The sequence below is a fragment of the Equus caballus genome, chromosome 3 (assembly GCF_041296265.1).
Source record: "Equus caballus isolate H_3958 breed thoroughbred chromosome 3, TB-T2T, whole genome shotgun sequence".
Lineage (NCBI taxonomy): Eukaryota > Metazoa > Chordata > Mammalia > Perissodactyla > Equidae > Equus > Equus caballus.
The window spans coordinates 17815322-17833951 of NC_091686.1; the positions used below are offsets into that span (position 1 = coordinate 17815322).

Below are 18630 nucleotides of genomic sequence, written 5' to 3' on the forward strand. Positions count from 1 at the left end.
TGTGGGGGCATCCCATATACAAAATAAAGGAAGATGGGTGCAGATATTAGCTCAGGGCTAATCTTCCTCAGCAAAAAGAGGAAGGCTGGCAACAGATGTTAGCTCAGGGTCAGTCTTCCTCAAACACACACAAAAAAATCAGAAAGTTTTTTTTTTAAAGCAGATTTTTAAAGTAATTTTAGGTTTACAGAAAAATTGAGGGGCCAGCTTGGTGGTGCAGTGGTTAAGTTTGCATGTTCTGCTTCGGCGGCCCGGGGTTTGCCAGTTTGGATCCCGGGTGTGGACCTATGCACTGGTTGTCAAGCCATGCTGTGGTAGGCATCTCACAAATAAAGTAGAGGAAGATGGGCATGGATGTTAGCTCAGGGCCAGTCTTCCTCAGCAAAAAGAGGAACATTGGCAGCAGATGTTAGCTCAGGGATAATCTTCCTCAAAAAAAAAAAAAAAAAAATAGAAAAATTGAGCAGAAAGTACCGAGAGTTCCCATAATACTCTTCCCCCCTCGAACCTCCCTAGTTTCCCCTATTATTAATATCTTGCATTATGTGGTGTATTTGTTATGATTGATGAACCAATATTAATATATTATTATTAACTAAAGTCTATAGTTTACATGAGTTCACTCTTTGTATTGTACAGTTCTGCATGTTTTGACAAATATATAGTGTCATGTGTCCACCATTATAGTATCAAGCAGAATAGTTTCACTGCCCTAAAAATCCCCTGTGCGCCACCTGTTCATCCCTCCCTCCCCACTGAACCTCTGGTCTTTTTACTGTTGCCTTTTTCAGAATGTCATATAGTTGGAGTCATACAGTGTGTTACCTTTTCAGACTGGCTTCTTTCACTTAGCAACATGAATTTAAGGTTCCTCCATGTCTTTCCAAGGCTTGATCAATAGCTCTTTTTGTTTTGTTTTGTTTTGAGGAAGATTAGCCCTGAGCTAACTGGCTGCCAATCCTACTACCACTGGGCTGGCCCCATCTCATTTCTTTCTTTCTTTTTTCTTTTTTGAGAAAGATTAGCCCTGAGCTAACTGCTGCCAATCCTCCTCTTTTTGCTGAGGAAGACTGGCCTTGAGCTGACATCCGTGCCCATCTTCCTCTGCTTTATATGTGGGACCCCTACCACAGCATGGCGTTCCAAGTCTGCACCTGGGATCCAAACTGGCAAACCCCGGGCCACCGAAGCAGAACATGCAAACTTAACCACTGCACCAGTGGGCCGGCCCCTCATTTCTTTTTATTGTTGAATAATATTCCACTGTGTGGATATACCATAGTTTATCAATTTACCTTTTTTTTTTTTTTTGAGGAAGATTAGCCCTGAGCTAACATCTGCCACCAATCCTCCACTTTTTGCTGAGGAAGACTGGCCCTGAGCTAACATCCATGCCCATCTTCCTCTAGTTTATATGTGGGACACCTGCCACAGCATGGCTCAACAAGCGGTACATAGGTCCACATCCAGGATCCAAACAAATGAACCCCTGGCTGCCAAAATGGAACATGCGAACTTAACCGCTGCGCCACTGGGCCGGCCCCTCAATTTACTTATTGAAGTACATCTTAGGTGCTTCTAAGTTTTGGCAATTATGAAGAAAGCTGCTATAAACATTCACATGCAGGTTTCTGTGTGGACATAAACTTTCACTTGAGTAATTACCAAGGAGTATGATTGCTAGATCATATGGTAAGCTGTATTTAGCTTTGTAAGAAACTGCCGAATTATTTCGCTTTGTAGAAACTACTAGGGGCCCGGCCCCATGGCCGAGTGGCTAAGTTTGCACACTCCGCTTCAGCGGCCCAGGATTTCACTGGTTCGGATCCTGGGCACACGTTGCACCACTCATCAAGCCATGCTGGAGCGGCGTGCCACATAACAGAGCCAGAAGGACCTACAACTAGGATATACAGCTATGTACTGGGGGGCTTTGGGGAGAAGAAGAAAAAAAGAAGATTGGGAACAGATGTTGGCTCAGGTGCCAATCTTAAAAAAAAAGAAAAGAAACTGCCAAAGGCTATACCTTTGCATTCTACCAGCAATGAATGAGAGTTCCTGTTGCCCCAACTATGATCTGAATATTTGTGCCCTGCCCACCCTCCATTCATATGTTGAAATCCTAATGCCTAAAATGAAGGTTTTAAAAGGTGGGGACTTTGGGAGGTGAGTAGGTCATGAGGGTGGAGCTCTCATAAAAGAGATTAATGATTTTATAAAAGAGGCCAGAGAGAAAGCTCTTTTGCCCACTTCCACCATGTGAGGACGTGTTCAGAAGTAGGCAATCTGCAACCTAGAAGAAGGCTTTCTCCAGAACCTGACAATGCTGGCACCCTGATCTTGGACTTCCAGCCTCCAGAACTGTGAGAAATAAATGTTTATTGTTTATAAGCCACCCAGTCTGTGGTATTTTGTTATCTCTGCCTCAACAGACTAAGACACCCCATGTCCTCACCAATATTTGCCATTGCCAGTGTTTTGAATTTTGGTCCTTCTGATAAATGTGTAGTGGTATCTCATTGTTGCTTTAATTTGCAATTTCCTAATGGCTTATGATGTTGAGCATATTTTCATATGTTTATTTGCCATCTGTATATCTTCTTCAGTGAGGTCTCTGTTCAAATCTTGTGCCTACTTTTTAATTGGCTTGTTTGTTTTCTTATTGTTGGATTTTAAGAGTTTTTTGTATATTTTGGATACCAGTCCTTTTTCAGATATGTGTTTTGTATGTATTTCTCTCACTCTGTGTCTTTTTCTTTTTTCTTTTGCATGTGGATGTCCAGTTCTAGCACCGTTTGTTGAAAGACTCTCCTTTTTCCGCTGAACTGCCTTTGTTCTTTTGTCAAAGATCAGTTGACTATATTTGTTTAGGTCAGTTGCTGGGCTTGCTATTCTATCCATTGATCTATTTGTCTTTTTTTTTCTCTTCCAACACCACACTGACTTGATTATTATAGCTCTACAGTGAGATTTGAAGTCAGGTAGTATCAGTCCTTTGATTTTGTCTTCCTTCTTCAATGTTGTGTTGACTATTCTGGGTCTTTTGCCTTTTCATATAAACTTTAGAATCACTTTGTTGATATCTACAAAATAACTTGCTGGGACTTCATTCCTTTTTATGAGTAATATTTCATTGTATGGATATATACCACATTTTGTTTATTCATCTCCCATTGATGGACATTTGGCTTGTTTCCACCTTTTGGATATTGTGAATAATGCTGCTGTGAACCTTTGTGTATAAGTGTTTATTTGAACACTTGTTTTCAGTTCTTTTGGGTCTATATCTAGGAGTGGAATTGCTGTGTCATATGGTAATACCATATTTAACTTACTGAGGAACTACCAAACTGTTTTCCATAGTGGCTGCACCATTTTACATTCTCTCCAGTAATATACGAGGATTCCAGTTTCTCTACATCCTCACCAATGCTAACAATTTTCCTTTTTTTTTTAATTTTAGCTCTCCTAGTGGGTGTGAAGTGGTCTCTCCTTGTGGTATTTTAAAAAATGATTATTTATTTATTTATTTATTTTTATTTTTATTTTTTTTTGAGGAAGATTAGCCCTGAGCTAACATCTACTGCCAATCCTCCTCTTTTTGCTGAGGAAGACTGGCCCTGAGCTAACATCCGTGCCCATCTTCCTCTACTTTATATGTCAGACGCCTACCACAGCATGGCTTGCCAAGCAGTGCCATGTTCGCATCCGGGATCCAAACTGGCGAACCCCGGGCCGTGGAATCGGAATGTGCGCACTTAACTGCTGCACCAGGCCGGCCCCTCACTGTGGTTTTGATTTGCATTTCACTTAACAACTAATGATGCTGAGCATATTTTCATGAGCTTGTTGGCCATTTGTATGTTATCTTTCAAGAAATATCTGTTCAATTCCTTTTCCCAATTTATTAGCTGGGTTGTTTGCTTTTTGTTGTTGGGTTGTAGGAATTCTTTATATATTCTGAATTTAATCCCTTATCATATATATGATTTGAGTTTTGACAAAAACATTTATCCATGTAACCAACATCCCAATAAAGGTATGGAGCATTTTCATTCTCTCAGAAAGTTTCCTTCTGGCTTTTCCAGTCATTTCTCCATCCCTAGAGTCAACTGCTGTTCTGATTTCTACCATCACAGATTTGTTTTGCCTTTTCTTCTTAAGATTGGCCCTGAGCTAACATCTGTTGCCAATCTTTTTTTTCTTTTTCTCTTCTTCTCCCCAAAGCCCCCCAGTACATAGTATCTATATGTATTATGAAATGAAAACTGGGCATATGGTAGTTTCTTAAAGTTTAGTGGCATGTGGAATCTGAAACCATGTCAATAAACTGTATTGTTACATTAAAATCCATTGGTATATCTTGCATTTAAATGGATCTTTTACTTATGTATGATTTTGTAACATTATGCATCAGTCATTTGACTCACTGAGTTATGTAGATCTTCCAAATATTGACAAATTTCATTATGTAACATTAAAAAATCATGTTTGTTAATATCATCACCAATCCCACTAGAAAGATCTTCAAGTGCTGGGAAGCTGTCAAGTTCACAGTGGCAGATATAAGTTTTCCAGAATTCTAATTTCTGCCTGGAAGCTCAAATGTTATAATTGACAACAGTTAGTATCACTTGTTTTCCTGAAATGACGTCTCACTTTGTTTATTTTTGAGAAAATGCCTGCCACATATTCAAGTCTAAATAACCATAGTATGTCAGGTTTCTTTTCAAGTAAAAGTGGTATTCCATAAAAAAGTGGCTAGTTCAGCTGACATCTCAAAAATCACACAAGTGTTTTCCCTCAAGGCATCCATCATACTTCAGTACTTCACACATACTTCCCATTTAGTCACACGGTATAAAAAAGACATGTACACAAGGATCAAGATTTAATAAAATTACCGTTTACTGCTTTTTCAAGGACATTCTCCTTTTTTGGCCATATACATTTTTTTATTTTTTAATTATTTTATTGAGGTCATTGGTTTATAACATTGTATAAATTTCAGGTGTACATTATTGTATTTCAGCCTCTGTATAGACTGCCTCGTATTCACCATCAATAGTCTAGTTTTCATCTGTCACCACACACATGTGCCCCTTTACCCCTTTCACCCTCCCCTGACCCCCTTCCCCTCTGGTAACCACCAATCTGTTCTCCTTATCTATGTGTTTGCTTGTATGTTTATCTTCCACATATGAGTGAAAGATCCACAAATGGATTCCTTGTGATATAGATTACATATCCTGGCAAATTCAGGATTGCTGAATTTTGTTCATGTGTGTGTTTTGAGAACTTTTGGAGACTTTTACTACATCCTTTAGGGTAATTAGAGAAACCCAAGCCTTCTGTAAAACCAAAGTTTGGTATCACTGTATTAGACCATATTGCTGTTTTTAAAAGGAAAATCTGATCTTCTTATGAGCTTTGGATGTAGGACCTTTCGCAGATGGGATAAGGGAGGAAGGAAGGCCTGTTTTCGCTGACTCTGCTGTTTATCTAAGCAGAGATCATAATATATCTACTGATGATCTCTTTTCAGAACTGGTGGAGTCTCTTTCATTGCAGGGATCTTATGCTGGAAAAATCCATTCCATTGGTGATGCCTTCAGAAATTTTAAAAACCTCCGATCCTTAGATTTATCAAGAAATTTGATAACTAGCCTGAAGGTAAGTTCTATGTTCCATGATGAGCCAGTTTAGCCCAACTTATTTTTTTGATGGGAAGAAATAAAAGATAGATAATGTCAGCCTGGGGAATATAGGACCTTCCTTTTAAATGTTTCCAAAATAAATTTTACTATTCACTGTAAAATTCTTTCAACTTTGCTTTATGTTTGAAATTTTTTGTTGTAAAATTTTGAGAAAAAATCCTTTTGTACTCAAGGAAAACTATATTAAACTATCACTGCCTAGTGCAACAGTACAATTTTTAATGTGTGTAAAAAAAATTAGGAGGATGGGCCGGCCAGGTGGTGTAGTGGTTAAGTTCACGTGCTCTGCTTCAGTGACCTGGGGTTTGCGGGTTCATATCCAGGCATGGACCTACACACTGCTCATCAAGCCATGCTGTGGCAGCGTCCCACATACAAAATAGAGGAAGATTGGCACAGATGTTATCTCAGGGCCAATCTTCCTCACCAAAAAAAAAAGTGAAGAACACATGTAAAAGTAGAGATTCTTAGTCCCTACTCTGAGAGAGATTCTGAGTTAGTAGATCTGGGGTGGGCTCAAGACATACTCAGGGGATTCTGATGATGTTGGTGCATGGAACACACATGGAGAAACACTGGCCTAGGTTGTTACTGTGGGTTTTTTCTAGGAGGGAGAAGAAATGGTAGTCTTGAAAACAAAAAAATTTCCAGATTAGAGAATGATAGAGCACAGGACAGTGCGGGAAAGTAGGCTGGAGTAGACTTGAGCAGAGAGTATGAGGATTAGCAAACACACAGAAAGAGCTCTACAAACATAAATGCACACACAAGGCGATGGAAGTTCTGTTTTTTATGTGGTAGACACCCAAATGGTGTTTCTCCCACTGTTCACATTTTGCCCAGCTAAGTACCTGTCTTGATGAAGCCCTTCTTTGCAAGACTGAAGGTAAAAGACGTACAAATGCTATCCACTATTGGTTAATGATCTCCTGGATTATTCTGCCAATTTTGCACTTCTTAGGGGATATTTGTACAACAACACTAGCCAGACCCAATCTCAAAGTCTAAAACTAAAGGCCCTAAAAGAGGAAGCCCAAGCAAGATCAAATTTCCAAGTACGACTCCAAAAGCATAAACTCCCAAGTTGAACTAGGTCTTTCGACTATTGGTAGCAGCCATTTGTATTTGGCCCATCAATTTCAGAAAGTATTAGTACAGAGTTGCTAAGTCTCCTCATATGTATTTTTACATGTTTGTTCTTTTTTCAGGCTAAAAAAGTTTAGTGAACATCGCTATAATTGTTTTTGTACTCCCTTTCTGTCCTCTTCTGTAAATTGGATGAAAAGCTGTTGTGAAGATTAATCAAATTGGCATATGGAGTCAAATATAACATATACAAGACTCCTGGTACAGTGGTTGGCGTACAGAAAGCACTTAGCAGATGTTAGTTTTCTACATTTTTTTTTGCATCTACAATTTATCTGCCTATATTCATGTCTAACAGCTCTGAATCATTTTGCTTAATTTTCCCAGGGAGGAAATACTTTGTGATTATTTCTAGTGTAACTTTGGGCAATATATGAATTCATGCCAACTGGGAAAATTGAGAAGAGGATAGAAATTGTTTCCTTGACGTTTACACTGAGAGACATTAACAGATTACTTGAGCTGGGGCATTAGACACATTTAAAAAGACAGTCCTAATGGTATACTGTCCTGAGAGTGGGGCCAAAGGCACTGATAATTATTCATAACCACTGACCCTTTCATAATATAGAATTAATGGAATTGAAAAAAGCCATAAAGAAATGCACCAAAGTATAAACAGTGTTCTATTCAGAAATGTTTTGTATACATCTTTGAGTTTTCTAAACTTCCTGCAATGAGAAAATGGTAATTTTAAATGAGAGGAGAATGATAATTTTATTTTATAAATACATGATAGAAAATAATTTTACCTTTCTGAAATAATTCTCAGTGACAAAGTTCCTTTTATGGTAAGCATTTTTACTACTAAAAGTATGTGATTATACATTTATGTGCATATTTTGAAACATTGTCCTGAAATTTAGTGTTGGGCAAAAGCAGCTAACTAGCCAAATACATGAAAACTAAACAATTATTTTCAATAGTAGGTTTCAGCGAAGGAGGAAAATCATGGCTTTTCCCCTCAAGTTTCCCAGTCCTGGTTGTACTGTTGCCAGTTAAGTGGAGAGGTGGGGTTGCTAAGTCCACAGGAGGAGAACTGAAGAAGGAAGAACATTCTGCTAAGGAGAACTGACTGATTAGAGGACACGGAGCTTTTTGGTGGCAGTAACACTGAAGGGGGAAACAGGGACAAAAGGGGTTCCAAACTGGTCCAGGCGGGAAGACTTGGAGATAGCATTGTTTTGTTTTCCCACATGGTCCATTGACCTTAAAGTGAGGCATTGAGATATTAAGACAACACAGCACGCACCCGCACACTTAATTTTTTTTTTAACCACACCCTTCTCCCTCAGAAACATCTCTTTTGCCTGCCTCCTTTCCTCTTGTAAATTGAGGTGTCTCTGGGGTCAGGAGAATGGTTGTGGCAAGGGTGAGAGAAGTGCAAGAGTGGCTCGGCCTGGCTACCACTGGAAAGGGTTGGATTGGGAGTATGATTGGGAGCAATAGAAGTAGAGAATTGACTGCAGATATCTGAATGTCAGCTTTTGTAAAGGAGGAAATGTATGATATCTGTGAATTATTTAATGTATAGAGCACCAGTGCCCATAGGCTGCAGTATTTTTATTCTCAGGCAACTAAATGGGAGTTTCAACCCTGCCTTTGTCATGGGTGACTTGGGTAAAATGTTTAAGGATGAAAATAGATATATTTCCACCTTTATCTTTGAGATTCCTAGTCCTTACCGAGGTGCAGTTTCATAATGTGGTCTTTTCCTTGCAGGGCATCCAGTATTTATGTTCACTCCAAGACCTGAATTTATATTATAACAACATTCCTTCATTAGTGGAGGTGTCCCGCCTACAGCCTTTACCCTTCCTCAAAGAACTAGATTTGAGACTCAATCCTGTTGTCAGGAAAGATACAGATTATAGGCTCTTTGCTGTGTACACGCTACAAACCCTGGAGAAACTGGGTGAGACCCTCCTTCTCTGTTCCTTGCCCCAGAATTTTTAAACCAGCTGCCTCCTAACCTCTTGGATGTTGGCCCAGAGAGTGCACTGGCAGGATATATTTGTTTATTAGTCAATATTTATGTAACTCTTTTGTGTTGGCAGGATGTATGACAAGTCCTTTTATTGTTTAGTGAATGACAATCTAAATCTATGATTTTATCAGTTACTTCCAGCTTTAGTTTTTCTTCAGTTGATGGTTTCACCACCACTTCCTCCCCAACAAAAAGTTTCCAGGTGTAGATTTATTTTTCCAGGTTCCCCCACTTCGCAACTGTTATTAGCAGTAGAAAACTAATACAACTCTTTGAGGCTTAGTTGGCAAGGAACAATAAATATTCCTTCAAGTGAGCTGGTCTATATTTCTCTATGATTTTATTGTTGAGTATACATTTCTTACTGATACAAAAGTCAATTTCACATGCCCTCAGGAAAGTTATTGTGGGGAAACTAAGTAAAGTCTTTCAGAAATAGTGTTAACTTTCAGCCTTAAGAGTAGGCCATCTGGATTATTTGCTGCCCAAGCTCTGCTTTCCTGCAGTGGTAGTGACACCTATGTGGCAGTTGTTGCTATGGTATCCCTGTAGTCTCCCTGAGTTACTACTTGCTCCAGTGACAACATAATAGCAATGTTTTGTGACCTGTCTCTAACGAAAGACGATGAGATTGGTCTTTAGTTTTTACTCTGTGAATATGGTTTTCTGACCCACTACTATTTACTCCAAAAAAGAAACATGCTCAGACCACGGTTTTTGCCTCCAGATGACAGAACTGTACGAGAAAGTGAGAGAAAAGCTGCCAAGCTGCATTTTAGTCAGTTGGGCAACAGTGAAAATTTTCTTTTAGAGGTGGAAAAAAGGTAAGAAGATTCTTTACAAATTTTTTTTAGTTTGTTCTGGACACACAGAGTAGTGAATTCCTGCTTAACATTCTTCATTTTCTAGCAGAAATCACCACAAGTTGTAAGAATCCTCAAATCAGGAATAAAAGTATCTATTCAATAAATTGAGATTTATCTGGGATGAGAATCTAGCCCTCGGTGGGAACATTTGTAAATTCTCTAAAGTTGTTTTTCGAAGCTTATGAATAGGGATACTATGAAATAACTTATCCCCGTAAACACTTACCAATCCTTTCTTGGTAGAGTTATAAATCAGCGCGTGGTCTTTTCCTATTCCCATCACCACGGGCAGCGTTGTTAGAAATAAATTTGTTAAAAGATGATAAGGGAAGCACTTCTCTACAAAACTAAAAGTAAACAGAACTTGAAGCTCTAAAGTATCTGAAAGGTAGATTTTTCTACTTCTTGTTACTAAAATCCTATCAAAATAAGGTACCATATCTTCTACCCCAAAACCCATGCTTTAAAAAAAAGTAGCTTGGGGCCAGCCCGGTGGCGCAGCAGTTAAGTGTGCACCTTCCACTTCGGCGGCCCGGGGTTTGCCAGTTCGGATCCCGGGTGCGGACATAGCACTGCTTGATAAGCTATGCTGTGGCAGACATCCCACATATAAAGTAGAGGAAGATGGGTATGGAGGTTAGCTCAGGGCCAGCCTTCCTCAGCAAAAAGAGGAGGAATGGCAGCAGTTAGCTCAGGGCTAATCTTCCTCAAAAAAAAAATTGTTTTTTAATTAAATTAAATTAAAAAGCAGTAGCTTTATTAATTTTGGGAAATAGGAGTCCAATACAAACAACTTAATTCAGAAAAGTACAGAGAAAAATTAAAATCACCCCATATTCTGCTACCAAGAGTTAACTGCTAGTAATGTTTGGTATACGTCCTTCCAGACATCTGTGTACACTTGTAGATGTATCTATTAGTATTTTTTTCTGATGATAAAAGTAATACATGCTTATTGTTGAGAATTTGGAAAGTATAGGAAAAAACACAAGGAATAAAATAAGCAACTCGGGACCCGCCCTGTGGCCTAGTGGTTAAGTTCAGGCGCTCTGCTTCCTCGGCCCAGAGTTTCACTGGTTCAGATCCTGGGCACAGACATGGCACCGCTAGCTCATCAGGCCACACTGAGGCGGTGTCCCACATGCCACAAATAGAAGGACCTGCAACTAAAATATACAACTATGTAATGGGGGGATTTGGGGAGAAAAAGCAGGAAAAAAAAAAAAGACTGGCAACTGTTGTTAGCTCAGGTGCCAATCAAAAAAAAAAGAAAAAAAAAGTAACTCATAATCCCACTACCCAGAAATTAACATTAATTATATTATGGTAAATATCCTCTTAGTCTTAGATATATGTATGTATATATGTGTTTTGTGTGTATGTGTGTTTATATATAATAATAATATATAATATGTTAAATAAATATATAAATGTATTATTAATTAAAAATAATAAATATGTATTTATTTTGTAGTTTACTATAGAAGTACAGAGATGAATTAATGTATAACTGAATAAATTTTCTAGTATGGCAAATAATTGGTGCCATCATATTCCTGTTTAGTTACCTATAGTGATTGCAAAACCAAAGGCAAAATATTATGCAAGTGCCCAGTATTAACATTAATATCTTACAGGCTCTCCAACCTTCAGTGATGGTTTTTTTTTAAGCCTTTCTGTATCCCAGTTCCCCCAACCTATAAAATGGAAATAATAGATAATAGGTGAGCTTTTATGATGAAAGGAAATGGTGGATATAAAATGCCTGGCTCATAGACTAGGCTGTACTTCCCGATCTTACTGTACTACATCAGTCAAGTGCAAACACTTGCTTTTCTCATCTGTTTTTCTAACTAACGGCTGTAGTTGTTTCCACTATAATTCTTGGTGGCAGAATCTTCCTTTCTGTGTCCTAACTATGAGTTTTTTAATTCAAAAGAAAATATCTTATTCTGTCAATCATTCAGACCTAAGTTTGTTTCAAGAAAACAGAGTGCATAAGTTCTGAATTTTCTGGCTTTCATACTTTAAAGGCTGGACTATAGTGTCCTCTCTCATTATTCTCAGCAGAAATACTATGGCTTTTTAAAAAATGGCTTTAACGGAAATATTTGTGAAATTAATATGTTCTAGAAAATTTGAAAAAGCATCTGATCACCATGAATTAATGTTTCTGGATAGTATTTACTGGTGATCTCAGAAACCCCCTTTTTGTTGTTTGGTTTTTTTTTTGAGGAAGATTAGCCCTGAGCTAACATCTGCTGCCAATCCTCCTCTTTTTGGTGAGGAGGACTGGCCCTGAGCTAACATCCGTGCCCATCTTCCTCTACTTTATATGTGGGATGCCTACCACAGCATGGCATGCCAAGCGGTGCCATGTCTGCACCCAGGATCTGAACCGGCGAACCCTGGGCTGCCAAATCGGAACGTGCGCACTTAACCGCTGTGCCACCAGGCCAGCCCATGAAGCTGCCTTTTGAGTTTTAAATACAGTCATACACTGCATAACAATGTTTTGGTCAACATCAGACTGCATATTACAATGGTGGTTATATAAGATTAGTGCCATATAGCCTAGGTGTTTGTAGGCTATAGCATCTAGGTTTGTGTAAGTACACTCTATGATGTTTGCACAACAACAAAATTGCCTAATGATTTGTTTCTCAGAATGTATCCCTGTTGTTAAGTGACACATGACTGTAAATTATTCTATGTGGCAGCTCTAGGGAGAAGACAATGAAAAACTCTGTGACAGATGAGAGCTCTGTATCAAAAGTCAGTGCTGATGTTAACAACAGGATTGAAACTGGTAAGTTTTCTCTCTCTGATTGCAAAATGATTAAAACATCAGTTGTTTTAGCTTTTGTGGGCAATCTTGGGTAGGATGAAGACAAAACAGTTGCAAAATAACATAGATTTGAAGCAAGCACAAGATTTTCTGGCTGTGTTTTCCCTCCTTTCTTTCACTGCCAGAAGGGCCCTATTTATTGAGCAGTCCTAAGCCAGAACCCATCAAAGCACAGGCTGTACTCAGTTCAATTTTATTTACATCACTTTGTATCATCAGTACATCCTGAAAATTGCATTCCCAGTCCCCTGAGCATTGCAAAGGTGATTGATTCATTAGTCAGACTCATGACTCATCTGCATCAATGCAGCTCACACCCTGGGCCTTCTGGGCTTCTCCATCTTGAACCTTTGCAGCTGCAGAATCTCTTGTATTTGTGCTATATTCCCGGGGAGTGTTGCCTGTAAGCAGTTGGTAATCCAATATGATTAAAATGGTTATGCCACATTAATGGTCGTGCCACAGCAGAGGAGAAAGCTTTCCACTAGAGAAATTGCATGCAATGGACGTTTATGGATTAACCTGGCATTCATCAGATGACCTTTTACTTGAGAAAACTTAATTCTGTGTCAAGGCTCTGTCCCTTTGAAGGATCTATTGAATTATATACAAACTCTAAAAATTAATCCCTAAAATCCTAGCAGTAACTTTAATAGATTGAATATGTAGTTTAGACTTTAAAGGTTTTCCGTTGATAGCATATAGTATTTTATATTCCTGACTTCTTATCTATCTATGTGGATAGTTACTGACAAGTCATTTTCATGGTGTTTAGTAAATAAGCCATAGTGAGGTATGATTTTTATTTTCTTTTCTTGGAAGTCTCAGTGCACATAAGTCACGGAGAATGAATTGCCTTATTTCATTTTAAATAGCATTTTTTATATTTCAAAAATGATGAAATTCAATAGTAATAATTTTGGAAAATACTGAAAAGCATAAAGAACAACATTTTAATCACTCGTAAGCCTGTCCCCTAAAGAGAATCCCAGTTAATAATTTGGTATACAGCCTTCCTGTCTTTTTTCTAGGTATAAGCATTTATATGTCTATTTCCAGAAAGACAAAGATACATTGAAGCATAATTTTCCTCTTTTTGTGTGAGCTGAATTAAACTTCATTTATGTAATATCATGTCACTAGCACACACAAAGATTCACTCCGTGAATTAAAATGTTTTAAGGTGCACGATCTCGACTGAGAACAAACTGCTTTACTAGACACAGGACCCATTTCTAAAGGTTCTTGGAAGCTCCAGCTGTTGCCTGGATTTCTTAAATATATTAAATTTATTTTGCTACTTTGAAACATTAAAGAGCTTTGCTTTCCACTGAAAATTAAGTTTGTGCTGGATCCCTGGGGAGTGTTGCCTGTAAGCACTGTTGGTAATCCAGTGTGACTAAAGTGGTTACGCCATGTTAATGGTTGTGCCACAGGCTAGGAGAAAACTTTCTGGAGAACAGTTCCCACTTGCTCAGTTGTTCAAAAGAGTGGTTTCCCACCAATCATTTAGAATGGGCAGGGAAACTCCGCTTTCTTGGATCCTCATCCTATTCTCCTAACCGCGTAATCTTTGACTCTTTCAAAGGTTCCTCTCTCTTTTTCCATACACTGAAATAAGCATACCTAGGTTGTGTCTTCAGACTCTCTTCTTTCTTTACTCTTTGCCCTTATTGATCTCATCTATTTCCACAGCTTGCTTTATTTCCTCCCTGTAGATGACTCAAATATATTGGTCTAGCTTTGACGACCTGTACCAGTCTCTCTCTGCACCAGCCCCCCATTTCTGTTGACCAACTAGTAATATACACTTGCAATAACCATTGGATAACTTTCCAGCCCCTCAAGCTAAACACGTTAAAAAAAAAACAAAACAAAAACTAACCCCTTTCCTCCAGCTCTAAACAGCTCCTAGGGTTTCATCAGTGTTACCATCACTTTCTATTACTCAGATTCAGAACTATAGTGGGGTTTGATGCTGCCCCTCCCCTAAAGCCTAGCTGAATGTTCATACCCTATAGTATGAGCCACAGTCGACAAGCCTTCCTTTCCCTTTCCTAATAGTCTCTCTCTCTCTCTTTTTTTTTTTTGGTGAGAAAGATTGTCCCTGAACTCACATCTGTGCCATTCTTCCTCTGTTTAGTGTGTGGGATGCCACCACAGCATGGCTTGATGAGTGTGTAGGTCCATGCCCAGTATCCAAACCTGTGAACCCTGGGCCACCAAAGCAGAGCACGCAAATTTAACCACTGTGTCACTGGGCTGGCCCCCTAATAGTCTCTTAACAAGCATGCTTAATAGCTATCATTTACTGAATATAAACTCTGGGCCAGGCCCTGTACATTATCTCATTTAATCCTCACAACAACCTTGAAGGTGGTTATAATTATCCTTGTTTTACAGGTGGGAAAACTGAGACCCAAAGAGGTGAAATAACTTGCTCTAGTTATACAGTAAGTGGCAGAGCTGGGATGCAAACTCTGGTCCATCTGTCTTCAAAGTCCTCTTAACCATTACACCATACTGGCTCCCAATCTCTTCTTCCTTCAGTTCATTTTGTGCTTTCCTGTCAGATTAATTCTCTTAAAACTCAGCTGTGATAATTATACTTGCCTGTCGAAAACGTCCCTGGCTCCCACTCACCTACTAAATTAAGACTCCTTAATCTGACATACAAGACTCCCCTAAACTCTAGCCACAGTTTCTCTCTTCAGTCTAACTTGAAACCTTATCTCCTATTTCTCAACTACAATGTCCAATGCTTCAATCAAACCAAATCACTCCCTCCTTCTCAAATAATTCTTCCTTTCTCCCTCCTCTGCCCCTGAACAAATGCTGTCCCTTCTGCTTGGAATGCTTTAATCAAAATCCTGCCCTTTCTTTATGACTCAACTCAAAGCCCATCCTTTTTAGTGAAACTTTTTTTATTCTTCAACCAAAAAAAATTTTTCTTGGGCCGGCCCGGTGGTGCAGTGGTCGGATTCGCACATTCTGCTTCTCAGCGGCCCCGGGTTCGCCAGTTCAGATCCCAGGTGCGGACAAGGCACTGCTTGGCAAGCCATGCTGTGGTAGGCGTCCCATGTATAAAGTAGAGGAAGATGGGCACGGATGATAGCTCAGGGCCGGTCTTCCTCAGCAAAAAGAGGAGGATTGGTAGTAGTTGGCTCAGGGCTAATCTTCCTCAAAAAAAAAAAATTTTTTTTTCTTTTTTTGTAAACCCACATAACTTATCCTCCAGTACATATACTCTGGAAATAGAAAATGCAACAATTCCTTGAATCACTTGCAGCATCATTAGGAAAATGAGACAAACATGAAAGAGCTAAGTAACACAATTCAAGGCAGTGTATATGAAATTGTCAAATGAGTGATGCAGATCAGTATTCCTCACACTGAGGGTTGTGGACTACTAGTCCAGGGATACATCACAGAGGTCCACAGGCAGAGTGAGACCCTTTAATTTTGTGTTTTTGTTTGAAGCAGTTGTGAAAAATATTTAAAAGATGTAAAGGCAAAAAAACTCTTTTGCAGTATTAGTCTCCTATTTGAAAAATAGTCTTTACTTTTTAGAGCAGTTTTAGATTCACAGGAAAATTAAGCAGAAAATACACAGAGTTCCCATATAGCCTATGCCTCCACACACAGCCTCCCCCACTATCCATGTCCAGCACCAGGGTGGTACTTTTGTTACAACTGATGAACCTACACTGATACATCCTTATCACCCAAAGTACATAGTTTACATTAGGGTTCGTTCTTGGCATTGTATATTCTATGAGTTTCACAAATGTATAATGATGTGTATCTACCATTTTAGTACCATACAGAATAGTTTCACTGCCCTAACTTTGTGCTCCTCTGGTCATCCCTTCCTCCCCTCTAATTCCTGGCAACACTGATCTTTTTAATGTCTCCATAGTTTTCAGGGTTTTTTTTTTTAATTTTAATTAATTAATTAATTAATTAATTAATTATTGAGGAAGATTAGCCCTGAGCTAACCTCTGCCACTAGTCCTCCTCTTTTTGCTGAGGAAGAATGGCCCTGAGCTAACATCTGTGCCCATCTTCCTCTATTTTATACGTGGGACGCCTGCCACAGCATGGCTTGATAAGCAGTGCGTAGGTCCGGGCCTGGGATCTGAACTGGCGAACCCCAGGCTGCTGAAGCAGTGTGTGCAAACTTAACCACTATGCCACCAGGCCAGCCCCTCACTTGTTTTTATTGTGGTAAAATACACATAACATAAAATTTACCATATTAACCATTTTTAAGTGTATAGTTTGGTGGTATTAAATACCTTCATAATGTTGTGCAACCATCACCACCATCCATCTCCAGAACTCTTTTTATCTTATAAAACTGAAACTATATCCATTAAATGATAATTCCCCATTTCCTCTTCCCTGCAGCCCCTGGCAACAACTATTCTATTTTCTGTCTCTATGATTTCTGTCTCTGTGATTTGATATAAGTGGAATCATACACTATTTGTCTTTTTGTGACTGGCATATTTCACTTAACATAATGTCCTCAAGGTTCTTCTAGGTTGTAGCATATGTCATAATTTCCTTCCTTTTCATGGGTGAATGATATTCCATTGTGTGTATACACATTTTATATATGTGTGTGTGTATATATATATGTGTGTGTGTGTGTATATATATATATACACACACACACACTACATTTTGCTTATCCATTCATCTGTTGATGGACACTTGGGTTGCTTCCATGTTTTAGTTATTGTGACTAATGCTGCTATGAACATGAGTGTACAAATATCTCTTCGAGACCCTGCTTTCACTTCTTCTAGGTATATACCCAGAAGTGGAATTACTGGATCATATGGTAATTTTATTTTTAATTTTTTCAGGAACTGTCATACTGTTGTCTATAGCAGCTATACCATTTTACATTCCCACCAAGAGTGCACAAGAGTTCCAATTTCTCCACATCCCTGCCAATGCTTGTTATTTTCCGGGTTTGTTTTTTTTTTTTTTCCATAATAGCCATCCTAATGGGTGTGAGGTGGTATCTCATGGTTTTAATTTGCATTTCCCTAATGATCAGTGATGCTGAGTATCCTTTTATGTGCTTATTGGCCATTTGCCTATCTTCTTTTGGAAAAATGTCTATTCAAGTCCTTTCCTCACTTTTGAATAGAGTTGTTTGTTTTTTTTGTTGTTGAGTTGTAGGAGTTCTCTATATATTCTGAATATTAGTCCCTTATCAGATATATGATTTGCAAATATTTTCTCCCATTCTGTGGGTTGCCTTTTTACTCTGTGGATATTGTTTTTAGATGCACAAAGTTTTTAAATTTTCACCAAGTCAAATTTTCTATTTTTTCTTTTGTTGCTTTGGTTTTCTTTTATTGCTTGGTGTCACATTCAATAAATCATTGCCAAATCCAATGTCATGAAGCATTTCCTCTATGTTTTATTCTGAGAGTTTTATAGTTTTAGGCCTTATGTTTTGGTCTCTGATCTATTTTGAGTTAATTTTTGTATATGGTGTTAGGTAAGGGTCCAACTGCATTCTTTTGCATGAAGAATGGGGGATGGGTAGCTGCTACTGTGCTAAGAGTTGAAATTGACCAAAGTTAACCCAAGTTTACCTTCCTAGCTTTCCCCTGGAAGTTGTAACCCTTCAGTAGACTCCAGAGTTCCAAAATAGTTATGTCAGACAGATTCCACCAGTGCAGTTGTTGCCTAGGTCAGAGACAGATGCAGGTGCTTCCTATTCCACCATCTTCCCATCTTCATAGTTTTGCCCTTTCCAGAATGTCATATAGTTGGAATCATACAGTATGTAGCCTTTTTAAATTGACTTCTTTTACTTATTAATACGTACTTTTTTTTTTCTGCTTTTTCTCCCTGAATCCCCCCAGTACATAGTTGTATATTTTAGTTGTGGGTCCTTCTAGTTGTGGCATGTGGAACGCCACCTCAACATGGCCTGATGAGCAGTGCCATGTCCACGCCCAGGATCTGAACTGGCGAAACCCCGGGCTGCCAAGGTGGAGCACGCGAACTTAACCACTCGGCCACGGGGCCAGCCTCTAA

General features: G+C 38.8%; 1 protein-coding gene across 5 annotated transcripts in view; it reads left to right on the forward strand.

Moving 5' to 3' along the window:
• LRRC36 (leucine rich repeat containing 36) overlaps nucleotides 1-18630 on the forward strand; it is a 66794-nt gene that overhangs the window by 12830 nt on the left and 35334 nt on the right. For all 5 annotated transcript variants that reach the window (XM_023638653.2, XM_023638656.2, XM_023638654.2 and 2 more), the window contains exons 2-5: nucleotides 5546-5673; nucleotides 8586-8778; nucleotides 9578-9674; nucleotides 12437-12525. In XM_023638653.2, coding sequence (XP_023494421.1) covers nucleotides 5546-5673; nucleotides 8586-8778; nucleotides 9578-9674; nucleotides 12437-12525 — 507 coding nt within the window. The remainder of the gene's footprint in view (nucleotides 1-5545; nucleotides 5674-8585; nucleotides 8779-9577; nucleotides 9675-12436; nucleotides 12526-18630) is intronic.